Raw genomic sequence first — 26,713 nt, 5'->3', positions numbered from 1 at the left:
AGAATATTTGTATATGTATTCGTATCTGGCAAAAAATAGATATCTGAACTGTATCCGTATTTGTTCCATCTCCACCCTAGTATACAATTATGCCGCAGGTCGGGTAACAATGGTTCTTTCGCTTCTTTGCTGAACTTGCCTCGCCTCATCAGCGGTGACAATGAGGAACTTGCTAGCCGGAGCGAGCCGATTTGGCTCTCCTAAGACAGTAGGCTCACACATATATAAGTCATCATGATGAGAAAGGTTCACTTGACACTAAGGGTAATTTGGAAGAAAGGTGGATGCACATCCAGGGATGGAAAAAACCCTCCATGAAAAACTAAATTGTTATTCAAATTATTTATCCATGGATTTCCCACTCTGAAAAAAATCAGGGATCCAAGAGGATTTGAGTTTCCAAATTAACTCTAAATACATTACTGGTTCGGCAAGTATATATAATGCTTAGCATAAAAACCAAGTAAATCCTAAAACCCTGTTTGGTTTGAGCCCAATCATAAATCATATATGGAGACATATATAATTTTGAAAGCCTTGGGCTAAGATTGATGCATGGGCTGGAGGATGTCTCGGAGGCCTCTAACCAAATAGTCCCAAGTCAATCTAAAAAAAAACTGTCTCATTACCGACAAGTGGGACCAGAAAAAGAAAATAGAGTTCTGACAGGAAGGGCCCGTTGGAAGCCTCTCCTGACCTGCCCTCCGCTCCGAACCGACGCTATCCGCGTCGCAACGTGCCCTCTCTCCCCCCTTATTACGCCTCCGTGTTCGGGGATCCCCCGTGTTAGCTCCCTCCGCAGCGTCAGATCGTCCGTCGCTCGCCGAGCCCTAGCGCCGCCGATTTCAGTGCGAACCGGAGTAGCACGAGAGCCTTGCGGATCGGAGTCGCGCCGCGGCGGCAAGAACGATGGCCGAGGAGGCCAAGTACCTGGAGACGGCGCGGGCCGACCGCTCCGTGTGGCTCATGAAATGCCCCCCGGTCGTCTCCCGCGCCTGGCAGGCCGCCTCCGCCTCTTCCTCCGACCCCGCCAACGCCAACCCCGTCGTCGCCAAGGTCGTCCTTTCCCTCGACCTACTCCGACCAGAAAAGCCCCCCGAAGAGCGCCCCGAAGAGCGCCCCGAAGAGCCTACGCTCCAGGTAAGTATCCCCCAATCCCCTCCACCCCGCTGGTCCCTTCCCCGTGCTTCGGCTATAGATTCTAGAATCTCCTCGATCGAACTGATGGGGAATTTTTGAAATTCCTGTCTTTGTAATTGGCTGCCACACTGAAGGCGTATGCTCGAACAAATTGTGAACCTGTTTGAGTTACTCCAAGGGTTGGGGAGAAAATGTGCATAGGAATTGGAGTTGTTTCTAGATTCGAGGACTGGTTTTGAATATATTTGGCACGAAACAGGCTGGTAGATAGAGACTCATGAAACAGGCTGGTAGAGACTAGAGACTTACGAAACAGGCTGGTAGAGACTCATTGGACCACAGTAAGAACAAGAGGAAGAATCCCTTGTTATTGTGGACAAACTAAATTGATATTCAACCAAAGTAAGTGTGCATATTTCATTTGACTGCAAGCAAGTGTACTTATTTCATTTGACTGCATAGTTTCTGTGGTCTACATACGCTACATACCACACATCGGTTTTTGTTGAAAGTGATTGCAAATTGTTAGGTGACTAATTTTAAGAGCAGATGCCGTAATCGGATTCCTTGGTGGTTAATGCTGCTCATTGTGTGTTTGTTTCATGTATATCATCATCTCTGCTTTTGGTGCCTATCATTCTTACATCATGCTATTGCAATGACAGTTCAAGATGGAGTTGGCTCAAACTAACACTGGGAATACACCTAAGAGCTACTCTTTGAATATGTTCAAAGATTTCGTGCCTATGTGTGTTTTCTCCGAATCTAACCAAGGTAGGATCCAGATTCACATGCTTGTCAACTTTACATTGCTTAAATTAAATGCACGTCTCTCTATCTATGATTGAAATCAAGTTTACTGCTGAGACAGACATGATTTGCCTTTGTTCTTGCATGGCAGATATCCATTAATGCTTAGTTCTAATGATGCCATTTTATTTAGCACAGTGATTTTGTTTGGTACAATCAGAATAGTATATCCTCATATGTTTTAGCATTGTACATTTCTGGCTATATTCTTGTAACATTCTTGTGGGATAGGAATTCATTAAAATCTCTCTGTTTCTATATTACCTTTTACTCCCTCCATTCCAAATTATAAGATGTTTTGGCTTTTCTAGATACATTGTTTTTATTATGTATCTAGACATTGTGTATATCTAAGTGCATAGCAAAAACTATGAACCTAGAAAAGCCAAAACGTCTTATAATTTGGGATGGAGGGAGTACATTATAGTGATTTAGTCATCTGAAATAAGTTTGTGCAGTTAGGGTTAGGCATATGTGCAATTACATGTCTGACATAAATAAATGTGGTTTGATGGTTATTTGTTTACCACAATACTTCTAGAATTCTAGATCATTTGATTCACAGTAGGTTTGGTTCCTATATTATGTTAATATAGGGAAATTTTTGCTAATGCTAAGAAACTTCCACATAATTAGTGCATATTGACTTATCTTGTCTGAAAGTTATTTGGAAAGAGATAGGAAAATAAGGCCATATCTTAAGTTTCCCTTAAACGGTTAAACTTGTCTGAGCCAACGGTTTCCACTTTCCAGACTGATTTAATTATTATATTATGCTCACTTTGGTTGCTAATACATGTCGTTTCCCGAGTCCCGACAACCTAGTAGAAATAAATTAAGGACAGTGCTTTTTTACTCTTTTGCCCCATTATCTATTCACAAAGCTAATCTCCCAGACGGTCACCCTTCCTAGCAGATAAATGTCACCACTGTAGCAATGCAGTGCCCCCCCCCCCCCTCCCCCCCTTCCATCCATGCGCGACCTAGCGTCGCTGCCTTGGTCTACATCCAGGATCCATTGGTTTCCTCCCTTCACACACTGCTTCTGTGCTTACAAGCATGATCTGTCGATTCCGACGTCCCTCATACACACACCGCCACTGCCATGGTCCGTAGGCACAATCCTTCAAATTAGGGCTTCGGTTGCCTCCAGCACTTGATGACCTATGATTCTACAGTTGCTCACCCTTGTATGCAGCCATGAATCCACCTTTCCTAAGCACTGCGTGCTGTTGATGGTTGTTGACCTCCTCTGGCGTCCTGAGATCTGCATGCCACCGCCCATCCACAAACTCCTCTGCCCAAATTGAAATCTTACAATAGGCAGATGCCTATTTCCCTCTTTCCCCCATGGAGTAATTTCTGCCTTAGTCTAAGACCCGGTGTGCCCTACCCCTACCCTACTTCAATTTTGTGCAAGGGGCAGCACTTGCTTAAGCTGAAGCTTTTGTGAACCAGCTGGTCTGCAGGCATGTATTGTCTGTGGACGTTTGAGAAATCTGTCAGTTTTTGTGTGGGACGTGAGAAAGGTCGAGATGCCTGTTTGCCTTTCCTCATGTGGAGAACCACGTAGAAATCTGAGCTGGCATACAAGTTTGTGGGGACAAATTTGGACAGGCCAAATGCCCAAACATCATGTTTCTGTGATCATTCTGCAGCATGATATATAAACAGCTAGAGGGAGTATTCTTTTTTGAATAACCAGCTGGCATCAGTGGGTGTTACTAGTAACTGTTTGCTTGCAGGTTTACTGATTGTAACCAGCTAGGAACCTTACCACTTCCCAGCAGTTTTTTCTTTTCTTTTCTTTTCTTTTTGAATTGGTGTTTTGGTTCATCCAATAGTGCCCTATTTGTTGCAGGGAAACTTTCATGCGAAGGAAAAGTAGAGCATAAGTTTGACATGGAACCTCACAGTGATAATTTGGCGAACTATGGAAAGTTATGCCGTGAAAGAACACAAAAATATATGGTTAAATCTAGACAAGTGCAGGTGGAATTCTTTGATGGTTGAATTATTTTACCATATTATGCCATTTTTGAAGTATATTGTGGCTTACCAATATGACACTTTCTGATCACTTGGTAGGTACTTGACAATGACCACGGAATGAGCATGAGACCAATGCCTGGCCGGGTTGGTCTCATACCTTCTGGTTCAAAGGTAGTTTTGTCTTCCACTTAACATTTGAAATTATTCATTTTGCTGTCGTCTTTAATGAGAGATCAACATTTTTTGTGTTACCTAAATATGGTCGCTGCTTGGGAAAAAGTTTGCAGTGTTGAATTTTACTCTCCTTCTAGGTCTTCCATCACATTGTCGGTCTCAATCATGTCTTGTCAGTCTCTTTGACTTGCGCTGCCAATTATAACATCTTATGACTTGTTGAACTTTTTGCTTGCCAGGAAAAGAAGAAGCAAGCACCAGCGAAACCATCCGATGTCAAAAGAACTCGTAGGGATCGCACGGAGATGGAAAACATTATATTCAAGCTTTTTGAAAGGCAACCCAATTGGGCCCTAAAGGCACTAGTGCAAGAAACTGACCAGCCAGAGGTATTTCCTTGTCTCTTCCCTGATATGTCAGTGGGGAAATGCTTCTAAGATATGCAGATTGCAACTACAGATATTTCTTTTATTGTTCTCTAACTGCTCATGTGGTTATTATTTATGTTTGTTTCTATGCAGCAATTCCTCAAGGAGATATTGAACGATCTGTGCGTGTATAATAAACGAGGACCAAACCAGGGAACGCATGAGCTCAAGCCAGAGTACAAGAAATCCACAGGGGACGCTGACGCCTGCTTGAAGATGACAGACGATTTGTTGGTCTGACGTGTAGAATCGTTAGTTCTATGTTGGTAACTCAGGCCACACAAACACAAGTGTGATCCAGTTTCAGTTGTATGCTTTAAGAGGCGTTATTTGAAACAATATAAGCTGGATACACATTTGTTTTGGGAAAGGAAAAAAAAAGAACCAAATGTAAAGAGTCTGAATTTCCGGACAAATGTGCTTCATGGGTATCAAATTTAGCCAGTTAATGCAGAGAAAATGGACGATCTGAAATTTGAATGAGGGTAGCCATGGCTCCCGAATCTGAACGAACTTCATGGTGCTGTCCGCTAGAGCTACACTTTATGCAGAATCATGATAGTTGTCAGCAGATGCATGAGTTGTGAACTTGTGATCCGCCTCTTCCATACCGAGGCCCTGTTCGGCTTACCTCATATTCGGTTTGTTCAAATTTTTTTTAGCTGGAATAGTGTTTTTCCTTCACAATAATGCACTTATATTCGGTTTGTTCGATTTCTTTTTTAGTCGGAACAATGTTTTTTTTGTTCACAATAATGCAGTCGGAACAGTGTTTTTCAGCAAGTTTCAGACCAGCGATGGGGCCTCAGGCTTTGTTCCTCCCCTAAAGTTTACTCCTTATCTCATCGAATGTTTGGACACATACGTAGAGTATTAAATATAGACTAAAAAAACAATTAATTATATAGTTTGCGACTAATTTGCGAGACGAATCTTTTAAGCCTAATTAGTCAATGATTTGATAATGTGGTGCTACAGTAACATATGTGCTAATGACGGGTTAATTAGACTTAATAAATTCGTCTCGTACTGATTCTGTAATTTATTTTTTATTAATGTCTAAACAGCCTATAATAAACGACGTGACACCCTAAAACTTTAAACCCTATATTTAAAAAGGCCTCTGATTCAGCACAGCATGCGCGCTGTCAGTGTAATCTGAGTTCCCTGCAGGGAGCCTGCGCCTGCATGTTCGCTGCGCACGCTCAGATGCCGGCTTGCCGCCTCCTTTCCGAGGGATCTCAGCGGCTGGTTCCACAAACTCGCCGCCGCTCTCGATTTCAGGTTTCCCAGCATCACTGAATATCCAAACATTTTCAAAATGTGGTGACAGATCACGTTGATAACATCTTCCCCATCCAGCCATCCTCAACTGCATCATCGCATCTAGTACATCACTTCGACATTTTTCTTTGTTTTCCTCTTCAGTCTTCAGCCAGGTGCCCTGTAATTTAATTGTGTTTTTGCTAAGAAGTTATCAGTTATTGAGTATTACCAAAACACCGTTGGCTGTCAATTCCCTTCCCAATAGGGCAATTATCCTGAGTGGTTTTTTTTTTTGCTGAATTACTAGTTCAATTGCCCCTTTTTCTGATATCTGTATGTGTTCATATCAAAGTAGTAGATCACACAGAAGTTTCAGCAGTGATATTGCTACACACAGAAAGCTATGGTGTTCAAGTTCAATAAACTGGAGAGTCAAGGGCAAAGGCTACTGAAGCAGCATAAAACAACACATAACAATAACATGCTCAAACTTTCATACTTCTGTGAGCTCTAGGAACACACTGGTGAACTGATGTTGTTTCAGACGTGCGGCCTGTGGTCGCCCTCGTCGTCGATGCGGAGGTTGACCTTGACCCCGTGGCTGCGCAGCGCGTTGAGGATGGCCATTGCCCAGACCTTGGTTTGGTTCTTGAACACTTTCTTCGCGACCTCTTTCTCCGCGTTGGCGTATATGGGCTAGCTCCCGCGCGAGGCCGAGGCCGTCCACCTGAGGCGCATGGCGAGGACCTCGCCGACGGCTGCCGCCGCCTTGGCGTTGCAGGCGCGGACGCGCTCCAGCCCGTCTCGCAGGTCCGCGGTCGTCACGATGCGGCCGCACTGCCGGTCCACCACGTTCGCCGTCACGTACTTGAGCGAGATGAAGAGGTGCAACACGTAACGCTTCACGACGGTCATGGATGGATCGGTGGCCTCCCTCCGACTCTGAAGTCAACTGCGGGGTGGCGGAGGAAGATGGAAGTGTGACCCGCGTGCGGCGGACGCGTCGGTAGCTCCGTGGCGTTTCGTCGTTGAACCGCTGGAGGGTGCGGCCGTTGACGTGCGCGACGGCGCAGCGAACGGGCGCGTGGGCGCAAGCCGACGGCGGCAAGGGGGAGGCAGTGGGGTGGAATTGGTTGGGTTATCGCCGCGGCGGAGGCTCCCTGTCGTCGGGCTCACCGCCTCCGGGATGCGCCGATGCCTGGGTAAGGTTTTGCTCGCCGGGGAATGGTGCGCCGCCGTACGCGCGGTGCGCCTGCGCACGACGAGGGAATGCCTAGGCCACTTGCGGTTGCGGCTGGCGCCTGGCGGGTCAGGACTCAGGAGTCAGGACCCTTTGCCTTGGCGTAGCCCAGCTCTTATAAAGAAAAGAAAAAAACCCCGGACCCGAAAGAAAAACAAACGAACCTCAGGAAATGGTAGCGCCGCCGTTTTTCCCGATCGCTGTCTCCCTCTCCCATTAGCGCGGAGAGGCGCCTCTGCCCGCCGCCACTCCAAAACCCAGCTCCGACGGCCCCTTCCCTACCGTACGGTACGTTCTCCATCTCGGTATGAACTGCAATCCCCATCTAAAACTGTTACCACCTCTGGCTTGCTGCGAAGGCATCCGCCGCGCAAATGTTGGATGCTTCTGTATGTAATCGGAGATGGGGTTCCCCGATTGATGAATTTGCTTGCACGGTTCGTGTTTCCCATCTTATGGCGCAGCAGGCAACTTCTATGCACCATGCACGAGAGGTGTTCGTTCATATGCCTGTATGGCTTATCCTTGTCCTTTGATCTTTGCCTTGATGCCTCATTGACTTATCCTTGCCCTTTGATCTTTTCTATGATCCCCCTTTTGAGTGACCGGATTGCCTTGATGCAAATTGTACAACTCGACATGGATTATAGGCGAGTATGGACAACAGAGAACATGTGGAAATGGGTGGAGGATGTGTTTGATACAACATGTCCGTGCTACTTGTTATGGGGAGCAATACTGTACTGTGCTGAGACTTAAACCCTGTATTATGTGTTAGCTTAGTTTAAAGGGATTGCCTCTAGAAAGGTGAGGAAATAATGGAAGGCCAATTGACAGTAGTGTGCTAGGCATATTATTTAACCAGAACAGAAACAGTTTAGTCTTGCAATACGTTATGCTGTCCAGTCCAACACTGGTATTGTGTGTTTAATAGAAAATGCTTATGTTGCACTACATTAAGGAGGGAAAAATAAGTGACTGGGTCATCTCTGCTCAAATTGCCATCCCTTGTATTCGAATTGTCCCCCCATTATGGGTCATATACCTCCTAATAATTAGTTCACGTTTTGATAGTTGGTTAATGAAAAGATGTGCTATCTAGGAATACAAACGATTCGCTCTAGTTTTATCAAAGCAGGCAGACTGCAGTGGACAGCTATCTGCAGTTTACATACAAAGTGTTCCTCAGATGCATATAATTATGAGTTAGTTATTCTGAACCTTCTCCTGTGAAATAATTTCTCACCATTCTGATCACGCTGTCCATGGTCAGTTTTTTTTTTTCTGACGTATCATTTTCGTCATGTTGTTTTTTTTACTGTTAAGTGTTAACATTAAGGTCATAAAAAGTTTTAAATGATACACTGTTAGCTTGAACAAAATTGCTCTGATGTTTTCTTTAAGTTCATGGATGAAACAAGAAAATCCCATTATTGTGTTTATGGTTATATCTTCTTCATTTTCTCTGTTCATGTAGTTTCACCATGACTCATGTCAGCACCGGATTGCTGAAGGGCTTGAGGAGGGTCATGGAACAGCAAAGGGTTTCAACCGGTAGGTATTTGGTTCAATTGTTCCTCACAGTCACAGATTTCACCTAGCATAGGAACATGGAAACTGTGTTCACTGATCAATCATTTTATATGATATATACATTTACATTGACGTGCAAGATATATTAAACCTTTCTCTCTGCAGTTTTCTGCAGACAATCACGAGTTTGGAGTTCTACCGTATCTTTTTCTGATGTTGATGAGAAGGGTGATATGGAATATGATGATAATTATTCAGATTCAAAGAGAGAGTTACGACCCCAAAGCGTAGATCCCAAAAAGGGCTGGGATTTCCGTGGCGTGCACAGAGGTATGGACATAAAAAATTGGATATCCTATATCTTTTATATGAAATTCTGCCTGTTGTTTTGTTTTTGAGGAGCCCTACTTTACGTTTATAATCTGTTGTGCTTTTGCTAGGCCATCATCTGTGGCAAAGTTGGACAAGTGCCTGTGCAAAAAATTTTAAGGAATGGGCATACAGTAACTGTTTTTACCGTTGGAACTGGTGGCATGTTTGACCAGAGGGTAATTGGGCCTAATGATTTGCCGAAGCCAGCTCAGTGGCATCGCATAGCTGTTCATAATGACCAGCTAGGTGCTTATGCTGTTCAGAAGCTGGTGAAGAAGTATGTGGTTTAAATCAAAAGATCCTCTTTTTACCTTGAATACAACTATATCTATCTTTTTCGCCATGGATGCTTATATTTTTTCTTTTACCTTATGTCAGTTCTGCAGTCTATGTTGAGGGCGATATTGAAACCAGGGTCTACAATGACAGTGTTAATGATCAAGTCAAAAACATACCTGAGATCTGTGTTCGACGTGATGGTATGCTGATTCACACAAGCTTCTTTCCTAGTATGTTGATTAGTGAGACTGTATTCTACATAATTAGTTTTCATAGGTAACTCAATGGCAATGACCATTTTTTATGTCCTAACAATCACACAGCTATGTGTTTTTTTTTTCAGTTGAAATAGGATGTCCTTGTATGGTAGCTTACATCTACCTTTTATTTTCCTGTCTCTCCATTGAACAAAAGCCTAATGTTTGGATAACTATTCTATGTGCAGGCAAGATTCGATTGGTTAAATCTGGGGACAGTGCTGCTAACATATCATTAGATGAGCTAAGTAAGTTCACTGATTATATTAAGATTCTGATATCGTAAGAAAGTACACACAAGCAACCAAACATATGTGTTTGATTTCTTAGACAATCAAGAAAGCTATTTGATCTATAAAGTCTGACCTTTTTGAATGGTATGTATGGAATTATAATTATCATTTAAGTGTCTACCTAAATTCATGATTTGGTAATACAGTTAACAGCATGAGAAGCTCCAAACATTTGAAATGTGGAAAGTCATTAGTACTTAATCATACACTTGAAAAATGGGAATGGCCATCCATATGCTACCTTTTCTGAGTCCAAGTTTTCAATCATGCAATTGATAATAACAATTGTCTTTGGTTGCAGGAGAAGGACTGTTCTAGCTATAGTTAATGATCTCAGGAGTATGCTTCTAGCTTGAGGCAAGTTTGAATATGTTTGTTCTTCTTAGTCTCAGCACTACTAGTATGGATTTTCATTCATTTGAGCTCTAGCTTATAGTGCCAAATTTACATATCTGCAGAATATTTGAGCCCTCAATATCTTCCTGTGTAATTTAGTGCTACTGTCTTTTCCATGTGATGCACATCTGTAATTATCCAGGCCTCCTTGATACTCATGTTGGCTTTCTTTTAGTAAAAAAAAAAGTACCCTTTGTTTCCAGTACTCTTCAAGTACCTTATGATTAATAATCAAGTAAAAGTTTGTAAAACTACTGTTCACTCTTCACACCATTAGAACTGAATAGTAAGAATTGACTCCTGACAGCAAATTATCAGAATAAATAAATTGAGTAAAAGAAACAAATAACCAAATTTATTTTCTAGATTTGAGGGAAACAAATGCAGAAGATAAGAAAATAAAAACAGAAAATAAGCTAGATGTATCTCATGTGGACGGCACTTGATTCATGTAATGATCATGAAACCTCAGATTAATAAGATTGCTCATATTTACACTTGACATGCTGCCTGTATATATATAAAAAAATATACTTATAGGACACAAACATTTAGTAGATTGAGAGGCTCTCACATCAATGCACTGACCTTAAGGCGACTGAAAGCATCTCCGTTGACAGTCCTCAACTGCGAAGGTTGTTACCTACCTTGCTATGCTGAGTGTGCCTTTGATGGTGTTGTTGGCCTCCTCTTGTCCCCTGACCTCCTCCTAAGCATCTCCTTCATGCCATCAGCTACCCGGACAGCTGGGCTTGACAGCGGCATCCTGCAGAATTCCATATGAGCCTTGATAGCCTCTTCAATTCCATCCTGGCTGCTCCTGTGTTTACTGAGTTCATCCCTTACAGCCTCTGAGCATAAGCCACAGAGCCATTTCCCTCCAAAGTTGCCCTTTACATTGTCTATGTATTCCTGGGTGCAGTCCTCTTTGAAGCTACAGCAAGCACACCTCACCGATTCAATGTCCATCTTCAGTGCTCATGAAAGCAAGGTCTGTGAACCAGCAGAAGCATAGAAATAGAGCTGGAAAGCGATAGCAAGCAAGGTAGAGGGGGACAATATATACCAGCAGGGGAACAATTGGGGCCTCATCCCTCTGGACTAGGTTGCTACTTGTATGGAAAAATTGGACAGCTTGTCTTTTCCTCTGGATTGTATTGCTTAGCTCTGATCGATGATTGAAATTTCGTGATTTGCCCAGGCCCATTGTATCTTGAGCAGTGCACTAGCTGGTGAAGGCCTATGATCTGCGTTGATGGCTGCCGCGGTTCACATGGCTGTAACTGTTATGAAGGTACGAGTATCAGCAGAAGCCTGTACTCTTGATTTGAAGATGCAGTAAAACTTGGTAACAGGTCGTTTATGGTTTTATACCTGAAATTGGGTTTCATATGCTTGGTATGTTGGCCCTAATTACTGAACTTTTAACTTTGCTCACGTTACCTCTAATCTATGGTTTGCGCTTTGCTGGCACTGGGCAGGCTAGCAACTCGTGTATTATGTCCAGATGAGAGGCTCTGTGGTGAGGTTGTTTTGCTGAATACTTGGATCATGAACTGGTTGAATTGAAGGAGTGCTTGGGTGAGAGAATTGCTCTAAGATGCAAAGGTTAATGGACAAGAAAAAACGGTTTTCCCTTGCTTCCTCCGGTTTCCATCACTCACCGGGAACGCAAAGCCTGCACTTCTCTTCCCTGCCCATGCCTATAGGCTTGGACGTTGCCGTAGCCAGTAGCCATGGCGGCATCGCCATCACTGGCCATGCCGCCGTAGATTTCAGTCGACGGTCGCTCTTCGCCATGTTCCCGGGCCTCGTCAATGTCTCCCTGTCCGTCGAATGGAAATTGGCAAATTGCACCCGGGAGTTCTCACCGAGAGGACAAAACAATGCAAAGAGGTCCCAAACGCTACTGCTACGCGAACAAAGTGACAACGAATTGTTGTAGCTACTACTACTAGCATGATACTGAAGCAGATCGTCGGTCATCAGCTTGGCAGATTCCAAGCAAGGTGGTATAGTGAACGTTTCCTCTGCCCGAAACACCAGTAAAAATGGCAATGGAAGCCATGCATGCCGTTACCCTTACCTGCAGGGAGGAGTAGATGCGCACGAATAGTTGCCATCTTGTTTTCACATTCTCAACGACACAGTGACACACTGTCCGGTCTCGTTCTCGTCCACCTGCTAACACTCTTCTGTGCACACCGGGATGGGCGACGACTGACGACAGGACACAGCATGCTGCCATGCACCCTAAATTTCACAGCGCCTGGAGCCCTACCTGCTCCCGATCGACCGCACCGTATACGAAGGGCCCGGGATCACGGCGCGTTGGCGTACGTGCATGTGCCGTGAACAGGCGCCTCGCTCTGTCGCCCTCGACCAGGTTTGCCTCCAAGGCCAGCCCCGCGCCGCGCGTGCACGATCGCCATCGCGATCGCGAGCCGCGCCAAACCTGCTGCGTGCGCCGCGCGCGTTTCTTCCGGGGACGTCGACGCACGGTCACGGGCCGCGCGGCGGGCACCTGAGAGGCTGAGACAGCGCCCTCTGCGCGGCGGAGACATACGCGTCACGCGTGGTATGTTGAGCCGTCCAGCCGGCCGGCCGGGTTTCTCTCTCGCCCGGGCCGGGGGCCGCGCAGGCCATGTCCATGTGCCCGCGCGCGCCGCGGCGGGGGTCACGGGCCGGCCGCATCAGGCACGCGTGGCCGCGCCCTGGCGTTTGGCGCGTTCTGCGCCGCGGCTCCGACAGCCCGGTGGCCATACCCTCGGCCAGCGCCTTGCTGCATGCCTGGGCGCTAGCTCACTGCCGCCTCCACGTGAAGGCTTCAATTCTCGCCGCGCACAGGGATGGTCGATCCGCCCCGGCGCGCCAAGATACCCGGCCCGCGCGCACGGCACCGATCAGACGATCCCGTGCGTACCGTGTCGGACGCCGGACAAGTTTCCGAAATGGTCCTGGAGATCTGGGATTGACACTAGCCGCCAGTGTGTACCTGTCGTCGGTACCGCACATCCAAGCAGTGGGAGACCAAAAGATGCGTGCAATCGACCGAGTTGTAGGATGGGCCATGAATTTTCGTACAGGTGGTCGATCTCCTTCAGCTGCCTGCAGCTTTCATTTTTTTTTAAGGATCCATCATTCTAGTTTCTGGACGGCCCACCGCCGAAGGATTGTACGAAGTGAACAAACAAAGAATTGGCGAGAGGCAGGCAGGGTGCCATTTTATTATTTGTATATGTTGTACACACATGGATTCATTTATCGCCTTGTTTAGATGCACGTACATTCTGTTAGATTAATTTAGGCCAGGTCCATTATTTATTCTAATTAATTAAATAAACTTTAAAGGCCCACAATTATTGTTAGGTGGAAAAGTGATTAGTACCATATGGGAAATTCACTAAAAAGGTTATCATCTTAAATAGTGAGTCTTAGGACTCTCACATAGACAAGTTGAGAGGGAGAACCGGGAGGCCACACGCGCGCGCCGCCGCCGAGCCGAGCCGCCCGCGCGACGGGCCGTGGGCCGTGGTTTGGTTTGGCCTGGTTTTGTCGCTGGGCCCAACCGAAACCCTAGCCGCCGCAGCCAACTCCCAACGCCCAACCACCCTGTTCAGGTTCATTCCCCCGACAGGGCCTAACGGACAGATGGAGAACTGCGCGGCTATAATGAGGGGGGGGGGGCCCTGTTCCGGGTGTGCGAGACCCGACTCTTCCTCTTCCTCCTCACAGGAAGCTTCGGTAGCAAGCCTCCGGAACTTCCCCCGTCAAGCGTACCTGCACGGGTAGGCGGGGAATCAAGTTTTTGGGGTGCGACTGCTGCCCCGTCTGCAGTTTCCTGTTCGGGGGCTTCTGCTGCAGTTTCCTGTTCGGGGGCTTCTGCTTCCTGACGGGAGAGTCTCGTTCTACTGCTCCGACACCGCACCTGCAGGAGCTTCCCGTGCCACTGCTTCGACACTGCACGGGAGAGTCTCGTTCCACTGCTTCGACACCGCACCTGCAGGAGTCTCCCGGCGCGACCTCCTCTGCAACATGGTGGACACGAGGAGGACTGGTGGCCGCACCAACACCAACGACGGAGAAGATGGTGGCTCACTGTCCGCGGGGTACCGGCAGTCCCACCCTAGGGTATAAATCTAATCCCACTGTGCGCTATTGTTCATATGCTATTCTGTTAGCGTTTTTAGCTTACTTGGTTGCTGCACTGTTAAATACTATCTGCAGTAGTTGTGGTGTTACAGTATGGTTAGTGGTACTGTTACTATTGTTTAAGTCGTATTTATGGATTAATATAAGTCGTAAATTGACCAAATGCTCAACACATTCGTTCCAATCCACATGTGTTGGAGTGGAATAAAATAAAACTTAGTTTAATTCTATTATCAACATGTGTGGATTAAGATAAATATAGGTACATGGCCTTGCCCGTGCTCCGCGTCCTCCTCGTGTCCGCACGCGTAGCGGAGCCGGAGGAGGAGCAGCGCGAGGAGGGTGTGGACCCCGAGGTGACAGCGCGCAGGCAGCGGCAGTTCGGCGCGGCCGAGCGGCGGTACTGCCTGCGTCAGTGCGACGAGTACGGCCGCGCCAAGCGCCGGGAGGAGCAGCGGGAGGAGGGCGCCAAGCGGGAGCGCAACCGCTGCCTGCACGAGTGCCGCGCCGGCCCGCCAAAGCCCGGCTGCGAGCGCCGATGCCTCGAGGCGTACGAGCGGGCCACCCGCGGGCGCGGGGACACCGGCCCGCGAGATCTGGCCTCCGTGCCGGCCCGCCGGGTTGGTGGTGGCAAGTTAGAGGCCGCTGCGGCCTAGCTAGTTACTCCGTACATGTTTGAGCGGTTCATGATCGTGGCACTGCCTGCTGGCAGTGGCACGATTCCTGGAATTCTGATCCTGTGGAAGATTACGTGCATAAATAAAAGTTAAATTCTGCTTTTCTTTTCTTTGGGTGTTATTTTCTTGTTTCGTTTATCGTTGTCGAACTCATCGGCATCCAGAAAAATCCTAAGGCCTCGTTCGTTTCTTACGGGAAGGCCCGGAAGGAGACCCAATCCGTCCGGATCAGAACAACCTGAACAAAAACCCGCCCATAAAAGATTGCAGTTCGGTTAAGCTTGGCCTGAAACGGAATCTGATCCGTCTTGGACATTCTACGTGATCTACGGCCAGGTTTGCTTCCTTCTCTCGACATCCGGAACCGATCCCACTTGTTCCCCTCCTAGGACCATTCCTGCTGCAGTTCATTCCTAACAGAACGAAGGCCTCAGGTAGGTGGCATTCGGTATTTCGGTTCGCATCATCAGACGGACTCGGCTGCCAAGCGCCCGGGATTCGGGAACCCAGGCTACCATGGTACACACGAAGTCAGAAACCGACTCGTTTCTTGATCGGTTTCTTGGTCGACTCGTAGCAGTACAGGAGGTCTCTCCGTCTCCCACGCCGTAGCTACGTATAAATACAGCCGCACCCCGCAAAGGCGCAAACCACGCAACCACATTCTCGCGTTGGTGGACCCGATCCCTTCCGTTCAGAAACGCCGGATCGCTTGATCCAACGGCCCCAACCCGCTCGTTGCGTTGGCAGCCTCACAACAGCGCCCGCTAGCCGCGCGCGAGTCACGAAAAGAGCCGCCGCGCCTCCGACTCCGGGTCGGTGATCAATCGTCTCGGTGACCCGTCCGTCCGCCCACCGTCCTTCCCGCCGAAGAGGAGAGTGGGGGGGTCTCGCGGGGCGTCCGACCGACCGGCCGAGAAGGTGCTCGCGGAGCTGGGCGGGAGCATCGCCCGCGCGCTGGCGCGGATGAGCAACGCCACCGTGGTGGACGAGAAGGTGCTCGCCGACTGCCTCAACGAGATCTGTCGCGCGCTCCTACAGGCCGACGTCCGCTTCGAGACGGTCCGCGACGTCAAGGCCAACATCAAGCGCATCGTCAACCTCGACGCGCTCGCCGCCGGCACCAACAAGCGCCGCATCATACAGCAGGTACGCACGCACGTCGCTAATAACTTCCCTCGACCCGCCCCCTAGCGAGTCGCGAGTCGCAACCGCAGTCGCAGGCCCTAATTCGATCGGAGCCTACGGAGCGGGCGGCGGACGGAGGGCTAATCTCTCTGTCTGTTGCGTGCTTGCAGGCCGTTGTCGATGAGATACGCAGGATGCTGGATCCCGGGAAGCCGTCCTTCACCCCCAGCAAGGGGAAGCCTAATGTGGTCATGTTCGTCGGCTTGCAGGGTCAGTATCATTCATCTGCCCAATTGCTCGTTACATCTTACATAACAAAATTTGTATCGGAAGTTTGAACTTACGGACTTACGGTAGAAGATGTTGTCTGTGTTCATTGTTTATTTCCGAACGCCTGCGATAAAATATCACAAGGTGTTTGTTCGAGAAGCAACAAAACACTCATGTTAGTCATGTAGTTGTTTCCTTTTTCATGTTTTTATTGGGTGTCTTAATTTCTGATGATAAGATGTATATATGATTCAAATGCTTGAGGCTGTTATTTCAAAGGTTTCGGACCGTGTTCAGAAGAATTTATGAAGGGGTTAGAAAAGTATGAATGGCTGTGATTTGGATCGCTTTGTTATTTTTTTCTGAAATTTTTGATACTCCTGTTGGTCATAAGGGTTAACCACAATAACTTCTCATAGCCTTGCAGTCTTTATCGCCTTATCTGGAAGCAAGTTCATGGTCAACTTCATAACTATTGTTATGTTATACCGACAGGAATTGTCAGTTTGATTTTTAATATGTTGATTTATTTATTTTGCTACAAAACTTGATCAGGCATTTGTACAACTAGTTATAGACATTTTATTGTTATGTTATACCGGCAGGAATTGTCAGTTTGATTTTTAATATGTTGATTTATTTATTTTGCTACAAAACTTGATCAAGCATTTGTACAACTAGTTATAGACATTTTATAAGAGACCATTGACCCTCTTGTTTTATTTTCTGTTTACTGGTATGGACTTGTGAATTGTCACATGACATTTCCTTCCTTCTTTTCCTATTTCCAAGACTAATGTTTTCTGCTGATCATTGTTTTCATGTTCTTTTCTTAAGATCAAACATAGAAAATTTCATTTCACTGAGTAACATTTCATTATTGCAGGTTCTGGGAAAACCACTACCTGCACCAAGTATGCAGATTATCATTGGCGTAAGGGATTTAATCCTGCACTGGTTTGTGCTGATACATTCCGAGCTGGTGCTTTTGATCAGTTGAAACAGAATGCAACAAAAGCCAAGATACCATTCTACGGAAGGTGCTTATTTAAAAGTTTTCTTGGTTAGAAACCTACATCCAAAATTGACATAGATGAAATATTTGCTCTTGCAGCTACACCGAATCAGATCCTGTGAAAATTGCTGTTGAGGGCGTGGACATGTTCAGGAAAGAAAAGTGTGATCTCATTATTGTTGATACAAGTGGACGCCACAAGCAGGAAGCTGCCCTCTTCGAAGAAATGCGCCAAGTTTCAGAAGCTACGGTATTCTCACTTTCTCAATCTCCAGCATATTCAATCTAGCCTTGCACTGCTAATGAGAATTTAACCAACCTTTTTTAGTGTGTTCTATGCAGAAACCAGACCTGGTAAAATTCGTTATGGATGGTAGTATTAGTCAGGCTGCATTTGATCAGGCACAAGCGTTTAAACAGAGTGCTTCGGTTGGTGCTGTGATTGTTACAAAAATGGATGGTCATGCGAAAGGCGGGGTGCACTTAGCGCGTAAGTATCCTTTATCTCTTGCATACGTGAGAGACTAGGGGTAGCGCCTATTGAAGAAAAGCTTGTCCAACACCGGTTGAGATGGTTTGGACATGTGCAACGGAGACCTCCAGATGCACCGGTGCGTAGTGGAATCCTAAGTCAGGATAGTAACGTGAAGAGAGGCAGAGGAAGACCGAAGTTGACTTGGGTAGAGGCAATAAAAGGAGACTTGAAAGGATGGAATATACCCAAAGACTTAGCATTAGATAGGAGTGCTTGGAAGACAGCTATTCACGTGCCTGAACCTTGATTGCTTCTGATGGGTTTCAACTCTAGCCTACCCCAACTTGTTTGGGACTTAAAGGCTTTGTTGTTGTTGTTGTTGTTGTTGTTGTTGAGCTGCACACTTAAAAGCTCTCTCTCTCTATATATATATTAAATTCCACACAAGTAAAATCAGACAGGACATATTAAATTCAAAAGGAAATGGAAAAAGCAATCTTTCATTTAATGGAAATATCATTCTTTCATTTAATGGAAAAGCAAAAAGAAAAAGAAAAAAGGTAGGGGATTCACCTATCGTTTTGGTCAAAAAAAAAATTCAAAAGGAAATGCGTCTGTCTTTTAGGTTACTTTCAGTTAGGTTTAATGTGCATTTTTCTTCGAGAGCAAATGTTTAGTATGAATGAAACATTTCAAAGTTCAAACTATTACACATGTAATATTTGCTCACTCTAAAAAATAATCCTTGTTCACTCCCTTAAAATGAAGTAATGGTTTTTGTTTTTTCGAGTAGATAGGTGAAGATTCTGAAGAACTTTTATTTACAATTTCTTTGTTTTCAGGGTTGCAGCTACAAAAAGCCCTGTGATATTTATTGGAACTGGAGAACATATTCCAGACTTCGAGGTTTTCGAAGTGAATCCATTTGTTAGCCGTCTGTTGGGTCAGCAAAATATGTTCAATATACTCTGTAACTTCGTGATTCTTCTTTCCAGTTTACAGTTTACCTAACTTCAGTGTACTTGTCAGGTATGGGTGACTTGTCTGGCTTGGTGAACAAGATCCACGAAGTTATTATGCCTCATAATCAGCCACCGAAGAGTGTTCCTCAGTTGGTTGAAGGAACCTTCACACTCAGGCTTCTGTATGAGATGTTCTAGAGTCTCCAGAGTATGGGCCCTCTTGGACAGGTTAGCTATCCTTTCATTGCTATAAATGTGATTAAATTCGATGAAATTATCCAACAACATAGGAAGATATAAAATTCTCTTGCAGGTCGTCTCTATGATACCAGGATTTAGCGCTCAGTTTATTGAAAAAGGAAAGGAGAAGGAAGGTCAAGCAAAGATTAAGCGGTACATGACGATGATGGACTCCATGACTGATGCAGGTGAGCCTGTGCAACACTTTCTCTTGGGTAACCACAGTCTGGACAGGCACTGTGAAACTCATTTCTCTCTTACCGTCTACTTAGAGCTTGACGGGATAAACCCGAAGCTGATGAACCAGTCACGAATCAACCGGATCGCTCGGTGATCTGGTAGGCTCGTGGAGGAAGTGGTGAACATGCTGGAGGAGTACAAGCGAATTGCCAAAATGTGGAAGAAATTGCCGCTGCCGACCAACAACAGGAGATTAAATACTAACCGCGACATAAGGCCCATAGCCAATGCCATCCCTCCGCATATGCTGATTCAGCTTGGTGGCTTGGTTGGGCTGCAGAATATGATGAAACAAATGGGCGCTCAAAGTCGTGGATAGCAACCGTTAGGTATAGGTAGGTTGTGAGTACTACTCTGGAGTGTTGACCATGGAGGGCTATCATCGGCTTGGTGCTAATCGTTGATTTTGCTGCATTGGATCCAACCACCACTACTTGGGAATTGGGATTGGGCTGCTTTTGAGCTTCTCGTGTCAAGTTAGTTTTGCCAGGCGTGCTTGCACTGTATAGAATTTTTACAAGTTGAAATCTGAAGATTCCCTGCACTATTCTTGATAGAGGTCTTCCTGAAAATTTCTGGACGCCTGGACCTATGGATATGCATTTACTTATTCCTTTTTGTGGTCCTCTGTTTCTGACTATGTTCAGATCTTTGCGAAAGAGGCCAGTGTAAAAATTTTACTCGAGGGAAACTTTAGTCATTTAGTGTTGCGTCAGTGGCTTTGCTAAAGCTGTAGAAATTGTGCTTGGAGCCGGTGGAGCCGTACCAAATGCCTTTTACTTTTAAGAAATCATTTTCTGGTGAAAAGTAGAGGAACCAAAGCCGTTTTTAGGTGAAAGTGCGCTGTAAAAAGTGGTCTTTGAAGAGCACTTGAGGAGAGTTTTTAGGTGAAAGTGCGCGGTAAAAAGTGGGCCTCGAGGAGCACTTGAGGCGAAGTCGTACAGGATTAGGAGGTTTGAATCCTTTTGTCCTAGATTTTTTTCAGATAAAGCGAAACATAGAATCATATTGTGTCCTGCACAATACGAAAATTTGTTAATAAATAATAAATTATCTCTTATGAACAGCATTTCTAAGCATTTTTTTCTTGAAAAAACAGTGTCAAGTCTAGTGAAATTTAATATTTTATTTTTCATGATTTTTTTGTCTATCAGGCACATTCAGGATATGGCACTACTATTCATTGCTTATATGTGTTTTGAATATGTGTTACGCAAATTTACAAAAACAACCATGAAAGAGTGAAAGTGATTAAGTTTTAAAGTACTTAATATTTGGACGACAATAATATTTGCACATTTTTTAATTAAACAAAATTAAATTTGTTTTTTTAGATGGATTATAAGTTCTTCCATATCCAGTACAATGAGTAACGACGTAATTTAGTAAAAAACAATATAGAGGAAATAAATAAATCAATAGTGGTTGCAGCTGACAAAACAATGAGTTAGATAGGTCGAGAAAGCTAGAAAGATATTCATCCATCGTTACTCCTATTCCAAATTATAAGATATTTTGACTTTTTTATATATATTGCTTTTACTATATATCTAGATATATCATATATCTATTATATAGCAAAAACTATGAAAAGCCAGAACGTCTTATAATTTAGAACTAAGAGACTATCATACATCCTACTATATCACTGCTACAGGAATCTTAACCGAGGCGGGCAAGCCAACCGCCTCTGATGAAAGGTCACAGTTAAGGAGGCAACCACCTCGGTTAATCGATTAACCGAGGCGGGCGTCTAAAGGCAACCGCCTCGGTTAATGCTATTAACAGAGGCAGTTGAGTTAAGTAGCCTGCCTCGGTTAATAATTTTATGAAATAAAAAAGCCCACCGAGCCTGGTAGCCCACCGAGCCCGGTACCACGTGCCACCGTTGCCCGTGGTAGGATCCACACCCCTGCAGCCGCCAGTGGTCAGATCCGTTGCCGGTGGACGGTTGGAGACCGGATCTGGTGGCTGACACACGAGGGACAAGAAAGGGGTGCCATGCTCGAAGGAGAGGGAGGGGCCACTGTGTCGTGCTCGGAGGAGGCGCAGCACTGTAGATCCACCGCCAGGGGGTCGCCTCGTGCGCCGCAGTCGTCGGTGCGGGCCTTCCCATATGCCACCACCGCCAGTGCGGGCCTCCCCACAAGCCTCCTCCCCGTGGGCCGCCGGCGCCGAAGGGGGCTGGCCTGTGCGCCTCCTCCTCCCCATCATGGCGGTCAGAGAGAACCGAACCACTGCGAGGCCGCGCTTCTCGTCCTCCCCTCTACCGCCGTAGGGCGCGCGACCGCTAGCCACCTTCGCTGCCTCCACGCCGGAGAGGGAGACGTGTGTGGAGGGATGGACCAGAGAGGGTGCTCACATGGAAGACTGACGAGAGAGAGACAAGAGATGGACGAGAGAGAGAGAGAGAGAGGGACGGATGAGACGGACAAGAGAGGGATAGAAGGACGACGAATGAGAGAGAGAGAGTTATTTCCGCGCCGCTCAGATTCGTGCTTTCTCACTATGACCGTGGCGAGCCACGAGTGGCCATCAGCCCCGCTTCCGGATCACTTACGTGGAGTAGCACACAGATCACCCTAGGGTGCAACACATTTGTGCTTTCTCACTACGACCGACAGGCGGGCCCCACTTCCACTCCCATTCCTGTTCCTGTGCGTCCGCACCTCGAGGTCTGTACGCGACGTTGAATAACCAAGGCGGGTGGCTTCTAGTAGTCTGACTCGGTTAATGATTTGTTAACTAAGGTGGTTGTTTAGAAGCGACCACGTTGGTTAATGTATTAACCGAGGCGGTTGTGTTAGGGCAACCACCTCGGTTAATAGATATTAACCGATGCAGTTATTTTATATTGCCCGATGGTTGTGTTAGGGAAACTGCCTCGGATAATAGGCATTAACCAAGGTGGTTCTTTTACATTGCCAGCCTCGATTAATCATTAACCAAGGTGGTTGTTCGACTGGCTGCCCTACCACGAATAACCGAGGTGGGCAACCGGCCCGCCCGCCTTCGAGGCCAATTTGAAAACGCATCGCAAAAGATTTTGTGTAGTAGTGTATTATATATAAGCTAGTGCGAATTCAATCGATAAATAGAGTCAATCAATTGAGCAATGATAAATGCATGAGGCACAGAGAAAAAGGGAAACACCACTATTTTCTTTCTATTTTCACATACCTAGCTGGCTAGTCCTACTTTCTTCTCTCCATGGAGCGGCCTCCAAAGTCCAAAGCCCCAATCCCCCACTGCCATGATCTTCCTTCGTGCCATTGCAACTAAGGGTATGTGCAACCATGAACGCTTAAATGGACTTTTAAGGAAAGAGAATAATCAAACAATTACCTAAGAGCCTTGATCTACAATGGGGAAAAGCTAACCTTACATGTAATAATGTACTTATCCATCCTTGTAACTGTGGCTTCTTCAACTATGAAATCTCCTAGAGATGCTTGCATGAGTAGCGATGCTTTGTGCCAAGCGCCTACCAAACATACATGGTGGCATAAAATCCAGGAACTGCTGATTGCGCTACCTCAAGCGGTCGTGCTGTACATGGCCTAACATTTTCTTAACTTTGAAAAAATGGAAACAAACTACAACTTGCTGAGATACAATTTAGATGGTCAAAAACTTTGGAGGAAGTTTGTGGATCACAAGTATGAAAAAACCATCATTTTTGATAGTCCTACTATTGGTGTTTCTCAATTCTTTAAAGGCATGATCTGGGCAGCCTCTACCAAGATGGGTTATCTTGGAAGATAGGAAATGGGAGGAAGTGAAGTTTTGGGAAGATAATTGGTTAGGTCCCTCTAGTTTAGCTATTCAATACTGGGAGATTTACATATTAGTGAATGAGAAATCTAAGACAGTGGCTAGCTTGTGGGATGGTGTGAATCTCAAATGCACCTTTAGGAGATGTTGAAAGCATCTAGGCCCCTAGTTGGGTTTTGGTGATTAATGATGACACAAGATTACTGTGACTAATGTGTGTTTTGTAGAGGCAATTTGAGTTAGGTCATGGTAATGATAATCATTTGGGCAATTATGGTTCTCATGCCCCTGTCAATGAAAATTGTTTTGGTTTTCAAAGGATGGATGACAAGGTCAAGGACGGACTAGTTCTAAGTGTTATTTGGCATTGTAGAGATACTTAGAGTAGTTTAGGACTTTGTTTTTCCTTTGGTCATACTATTAAGGGGAGTATGAACTAGTAGCTTGACCTAGGTGAGTCTAATGGGTTAGGTGTGATGCACACTTGTCAAACTTAGCACTAGATAGCTCAGGAATAGCCCAAAGATCAAGTGGAGTCAACTTCATTCACAAAGGATTTTGAATTGGAAGTGAATAGAGGGTCAAAATGTTGACCGAACGCTGGTTTGGTGATGACCGAACTCAGAGGTGTTGCGTCTGATCAGTGATTAGAGCACACAGCAGAAGCCGAGGAGCGACCGGACACTGCACAGTGTTTAGAACCAGACACACCTCTAGTCATATCTATAGCAGTGGGGCCTCGCTATCAGGAAGGATCTGACGTTAAACAGTAAATGATCGGATTCTGAGCTTGTAGCATCAGGTCGACATCAAAGAGGGTCTAAAGACCAAAATTCCTGATCGGATGTGTCCGGTGGATGTTGACCGGACGGTGGTCAACGTCAGGTCACTCCAACGACTCTCTCTAACAAGGTCGGCCAATTGTAGCTGCGTTGTATTGACCTACGCGTCCGGTCACCTCGTGTTTTGCTGAGTTGGACAATAATGGTCATGTTTTGAATGGGGGAGTATAAATACTTCTACTCTTATCTCTCTTGCCCATTGGTTGTTGAGGAAACCATTCGGTATGCAAGGGAGAGCAAGAGCCTAGTGGGGTGATTGAGATTTGCTAATCCAAGATTAAGGACCTCATTAGTGCATAAAGAGTAGCAAGTATGCATCAACTCTTCTCATTAGGCTTGGTTGGGTCAAGTGAGAGTTTATGCTTGTTACTCTTGGTGATCGCCATCACCTAGATGGGTCGGTGGTGATTGGAAGCTTAGTGATCATCCGGCGGAGCTTGTGGATGACCCAAGTCATGGTGTGAGCGGTTGTGGGTGATTTACCACAATGGAGTGTCGAAGAATCAGCCCATAGAGAGCACTTGATCCTTGCGTGGATCAAGGGGGAGCTACACCCTTGCGTAGGTGCTCCAACAAGGACTAGTGGGGAGTGGTGACTCTTTGATACCTCAAAAAAAACATTGCCGCGTTCCTCTCCTTCTCTTTACCTTGAGCATTTATATTTGAGCAATTCAATTCATGTCTTTACATTCTTAGAATTACCATGCTAGAGTAGGATTGGAATCTAGTGTGTAAAACTTTTGTGCAGTAGAACAATAGAAACACTTCTATGCACAAGAGGGTGAAATGGGCTAAGTGTAGGGCTTAATTATTGCAAGAAATTTAGAATTAGCCCAATTCACCCCCTTGGGTATCTTGATCCTTTCAATTGGTATCAGACCCTCATGCTCCTTAAATTAAGCTTAACCGCCTAGAGCAAGATGTCCCACAGGGATGGACCCCCTCTCGTCTTTGATGAAGATGATTTTCCTTATTAGAAAATTCGCATGGAGGCATACCTAGAGGCTTTAGATGTTAGAGTGCTTAGAGCCACCTCACAAGGCTTCCTAAAACCTAAGGATCCCACCAACCTTCAAGGTGATGAGGTTCACTACGAGAAGTGGAATACAAAGGCTAGAAACACCCTTTTTAGAAGCCTTTTGTCGACGAAATATGGTCGGCAGTCTACCTAGGGGTATGCCCAAGGTAGTAGATTATCGGCAGACAGATGCGCAAGCCCCAAACAAGACGGTGACGCAAGACAGACACGAGGTTTTATCCAGGTTCGGCCGCCAATAAGGCATAATACCTACGTCCTGCGTCTGATTTGTATTGCTGTATGTCAATGAGAGATATCTTTTAGAGGGGTCCCCTGCCCGCCTTATATAGTCCGGGGAGCAGAGTTACAGATCTGGAAACTAATCCTAGTCAGTTACAATTGCCATATGTGGCCGGATAAGGATTCCTATTCTAACCGACCAGGATCCTGCTTGATCGCCAAATCCGTCTTGATTCCTTGTGCGGGACTCCGATCAGGTTAACTGGGCCGCACGTCATCTTTCGAGTGGACTGAACCCATCGATCCGGGCCATCCCAAGCTTAGCCATAAGGCTATAGGGGTTAATACCCCCACAGCTAGTCCCCGAGCATCATGTATTATGCTGCGACACGCCATTTTAACCTTCTCCGACAAGCGAGGCTTGAATTCTTGACGCCTCCGACCACCGTCATCACCGGAGAAGTAGGTTGTCCGAAGAATGTATGGTGCTCTTAAGAAAAAAGAAAAAGATTTCCGTCCTAAGAAGTGTGCCCACTTGTATTTCTGAAAAGAAATGTAAGTGTTCTTGAAGCATAACACCCTTAAACATCAGAAGCGTAGGGGTCGAAAAACAAACACATTCACCGCAAGGTGAAGTGTGCCCACTTAGTCCCCGAGCTTGCTGGAAGGCAAAGTATGAGCCTTGTAGCAAGGTCTAAAAGAAAAGTCTCTTAACTGTATGTGAGTACAAATCACATGTAGCTAAGGAGAACCATTATTCAAGCAGTGGTCTGAGCAGTTCCCGATCATACTAATAATCCTCATAACCATCCAAAACACAGGGGTCGATTTAAACAAACACATTCACCGCAAGGTGAAGTGTGCCCACTTAGTCCCCGAGCCTAGTAGTAGGTGACGCAGGCACGTGGTGCCAGGGTCTAAAAAAGAAATTCCGCTGAGGTTAAGAATCCAATTGCCGTACAAGCAAAACAAAATACACCGGCAGGTGCATCGTATCTACGTAGTCCCCGAACTTGCTGGAAGGCGAAGTATGAGCCTTGTAGCGAGGTCCAAAGAAAAATCTCTTAACTGTATGTGAGTACAGATCACATGTAGCCAAGGAGAAACATTATTCAAGCAGTGGTCAGGGCAGTCCCCGAGCACGGCCGTGGTCGGAGCGATCCCCGAGCACAAAAGTGGTCTGGGCAGTATCCAAGCACCGTAGTGGTCTGTGCAGTCCCCGAGCACATTAGTGGTCTGGGCAGTATCCAAGCACCGTAGTGGTCTGTGCAGTCCCCGAGCACATTAGTGGTCTGGGCAGTATCCAAGCACCGTAGTGGTCTGTGCAGTCCCCGAGCACATTAGTGGTCTGGGCAGTATCCAAGCACAGTAGTGGTCAAGGCAAATCCACGATCACTTGCGCTGCTTGTACTATTATTTTGTATATTTTTCTCTATTCTCTGCCAAGGCCAGTCTGACATGTCTGGTCAAAAAAGTAAATAGGTATAGTACGTCGTTCTG

The 26,713-nt window shown here is 45.9% G+C and overlaps 4 protein-coding genes and 1 pseudogene across 6 annotated transcripts; 3 read left to right on the top strand and 2 right to left on the bottom strand.

Moving 5' to 3' along the window:
- Positions 1-868: 868 nt before the first annotated feature.
- LOC136512155 (uncharacterized) lies at positions 869-5,190 on the top strand. The gene is made up of 6 exons (XM_066506139.1): positions 869-1,140; positions 1,806-1,914; positions 3,812-3,942; positions 4,039-4,113; positions 4,356-4,505; positions 4,638-5,190. Exons 1-6 carry the CDS (start codon positions 910-912, stop codon positions 4,782-4,784), a joined length of 843 nt encoding a protein of 280 aa, XP_066362236.1. The 5' UTR covers positions 869-909; the 3' UTR covers positions 4,785-5,190.
- Positions 5,191-6,249: 1,059 nt separating this feature from the next.
- LOC136513126 (uncharacterized) lies at positions 6,250-7,119 on the bottom strand (annotated as a pseudogene).
- Positions 7,120-7,124: 5 nt separating this feature from the next.
- LOC136513125 (single-stranded DNA-binding protein, mitochondrial-like) lies at positions 7,125-11,835 on the top strand. The gene is made up of 8 exons (XM_066507116.1): positions 7,125-7,338; positions 8,528-8,604; positions 8,749-8,913; positions 9,025-9,232; positions 9,334-9,434; positions 9,680-9,739; positions 10,086-10,141; positions 11,382-11,835. Exons 2-7 carry the CDS (start codon positions 8,535-8,537, stop codon positions 10,100-10,102), a joined length of 621 nt encoding a protein of 206 aa, XP_066363213.1. The 5' UTR covers positions 7,125-7,338; positions 8,528-8,534; the 3' UTR covers positions 10,103-10,141; positions 11,382-11,835.
- Positions 10,832-11,942, bottom strand: LOC136511169 (uncharacterized). The gene is made up of 2 exons (XM_066505348.1): positions 11,845-11,942; positions 10,832-11,114 (listed from the first exon to the last, which is right to left on the bottom strand). The coding sequence occupies exons 1-2, from the start codon at positions 11,940-11,942 to the stop codon at positions 10,832-10,834; spliced, it is 381 nt and encodes a 126-aa protein (XP_066361445.1).
- Positions 11,943-15,542: 3,600 nt separating this feature from the next.
- Positions 15,543-19,954, top strand: LOC136513151 (signal recognition particle subunit SRP54 2-like). Of its 3 annotated transcripts, none has more exons than XM_066507140.1 (9): positions 15,543-16,158; positions 16,308-16,407; positions 17,294-17,447; positions 17,522-17,672; positions 17,765-17,912; positions 18,748-18,840; positions 18,927-19,087; positions 19,192-19,287; positions 19,372-19,954. In XM_066507140.1, exons 1-7 carry the CDS (start codon positions 15,976-15,978, stop codon positions 19,055-19,057), a joined length of 960 nt encoding a protein of 319 aa, XP_066363237.1. In that variant the 5' UTR covers positions 15,543-15,975; the 3' UTR covers positions 19,058-19,087; positions 19,192-19,287; positions 19,372-19,954. The 3 variants fall into 3 exon arrangements, with proteins under 3 accessions (XP_066363237.1, XP_066363236.1, XP_066363238.1); XM_066507139.1 differs by having other exon boundaries at positions 15,544-16,158; positions 19,173-19,287; XM_066507141.1 differs by lacking the exons at positions 19,192-19,287; positions 19,372-19,954 and having other exon boundaries at positions 15,545-16,158; positions 18,740-18,840; positions 18,927-19,064.
- Positions 19,955-26,713: the final 6,759 nt, after the last annotated feature.

The sequence above is a fragment of the Miscanthus floridulus genome, chromosome 16, assembly GCF_019320115.1.
Source record: "Miscanthus floridulus cultivar M001 chromosome 16, ASM1932011v1, whole genome shotgun sequence".
NCBI classification, from domain to species: domain Eukaryota; kingdom Viridiplantae; phylum Streptophyta; class Magnoliopsida; order Poales; family Poaceae; genus Miscanthus; species Miscanthus floridulus.
This window is presented reverse-complemented; position numbering and strand designations above follow the sequence as displayed.

Bases quoted from the DNA above. Each gene is read 5' to 3' on its own strand.
- LOC136512155 (XM_066506139.1), top strand. From the start codon at position 910: ATGGCCGAGGAGGCCAAGTACCTGGAGACGGCGCGGGCCGACCGCTCC. The intron at 3,943-4,038 runs GTGGAATTCTTT...ATCACTTGGTAG, and splicing joins TTAAATCTAGACAAGTGCAG to GTACTTGACAATGACCACGG. The intron at 4,506-4,637 runs GTATTTCCTTGT...GTTTCTATGCAG, and splicing joins AAGAAACTGACCAGCCAGAG to CAATTCCTCAAGGAGATATT.
- LOC136513125 (XM_066507116.1), top strand. From the start codon at position 8,535: ATGACTCATGTCAGCACCGGATTGCTGAAGGGCTTGAGGAGGGTCATG. The intron at 9,233-9,333 runs GTATGTGGTTTA...ACCTTATGTCAG, and splicing joins GTTCAGAAGCTGGTGAAGAA to TTCTGCAGTCTATGTTGAGG. The intron at 9,435-9,679 runs GTATGCTGATTC...TTCTATGTGCAG, and splicing joins GATCTGTGTTCGACGTGATG to GCAAGATTCGATTGGTTAAA.
- LOC136511169 (XM_066505348.1), bottom strand. From the start codon at position 11,942: ATGGCCAGTGATGGCGATGCCGCCATGGCTACTGGCTACGGCAACGTC. The intron at 11,115-11,844 runs GTGAGTGATGGA...TGCTTGCTGTAG, and splicing joins GTGCAGGCTTTGCGTTCCCG to CTTCAAAGAGGACTGCACCC.
- LOC136513151 (XM_066507140.1), top strand. From the start codon at position 15,976: ATGAGCAACGCCACCGTGGTGGACGAGAAGGTGCTCGCCGACTGCCTC. The intron at 16,159-16,307 runs GTACGCACGCAC...GCGTGCTTGCAG, and splicing joins AGCGCCGCATCATACAGCAG to GCCGTTGTCGATGAGATACG. The intron at 17,448-17,521 runs GTGCTTATTTAA...TTGCTCTTGCAG, and splicing joins AAGATACCATTCTACGGAAG to CTACACCGAATCAGATCCTG.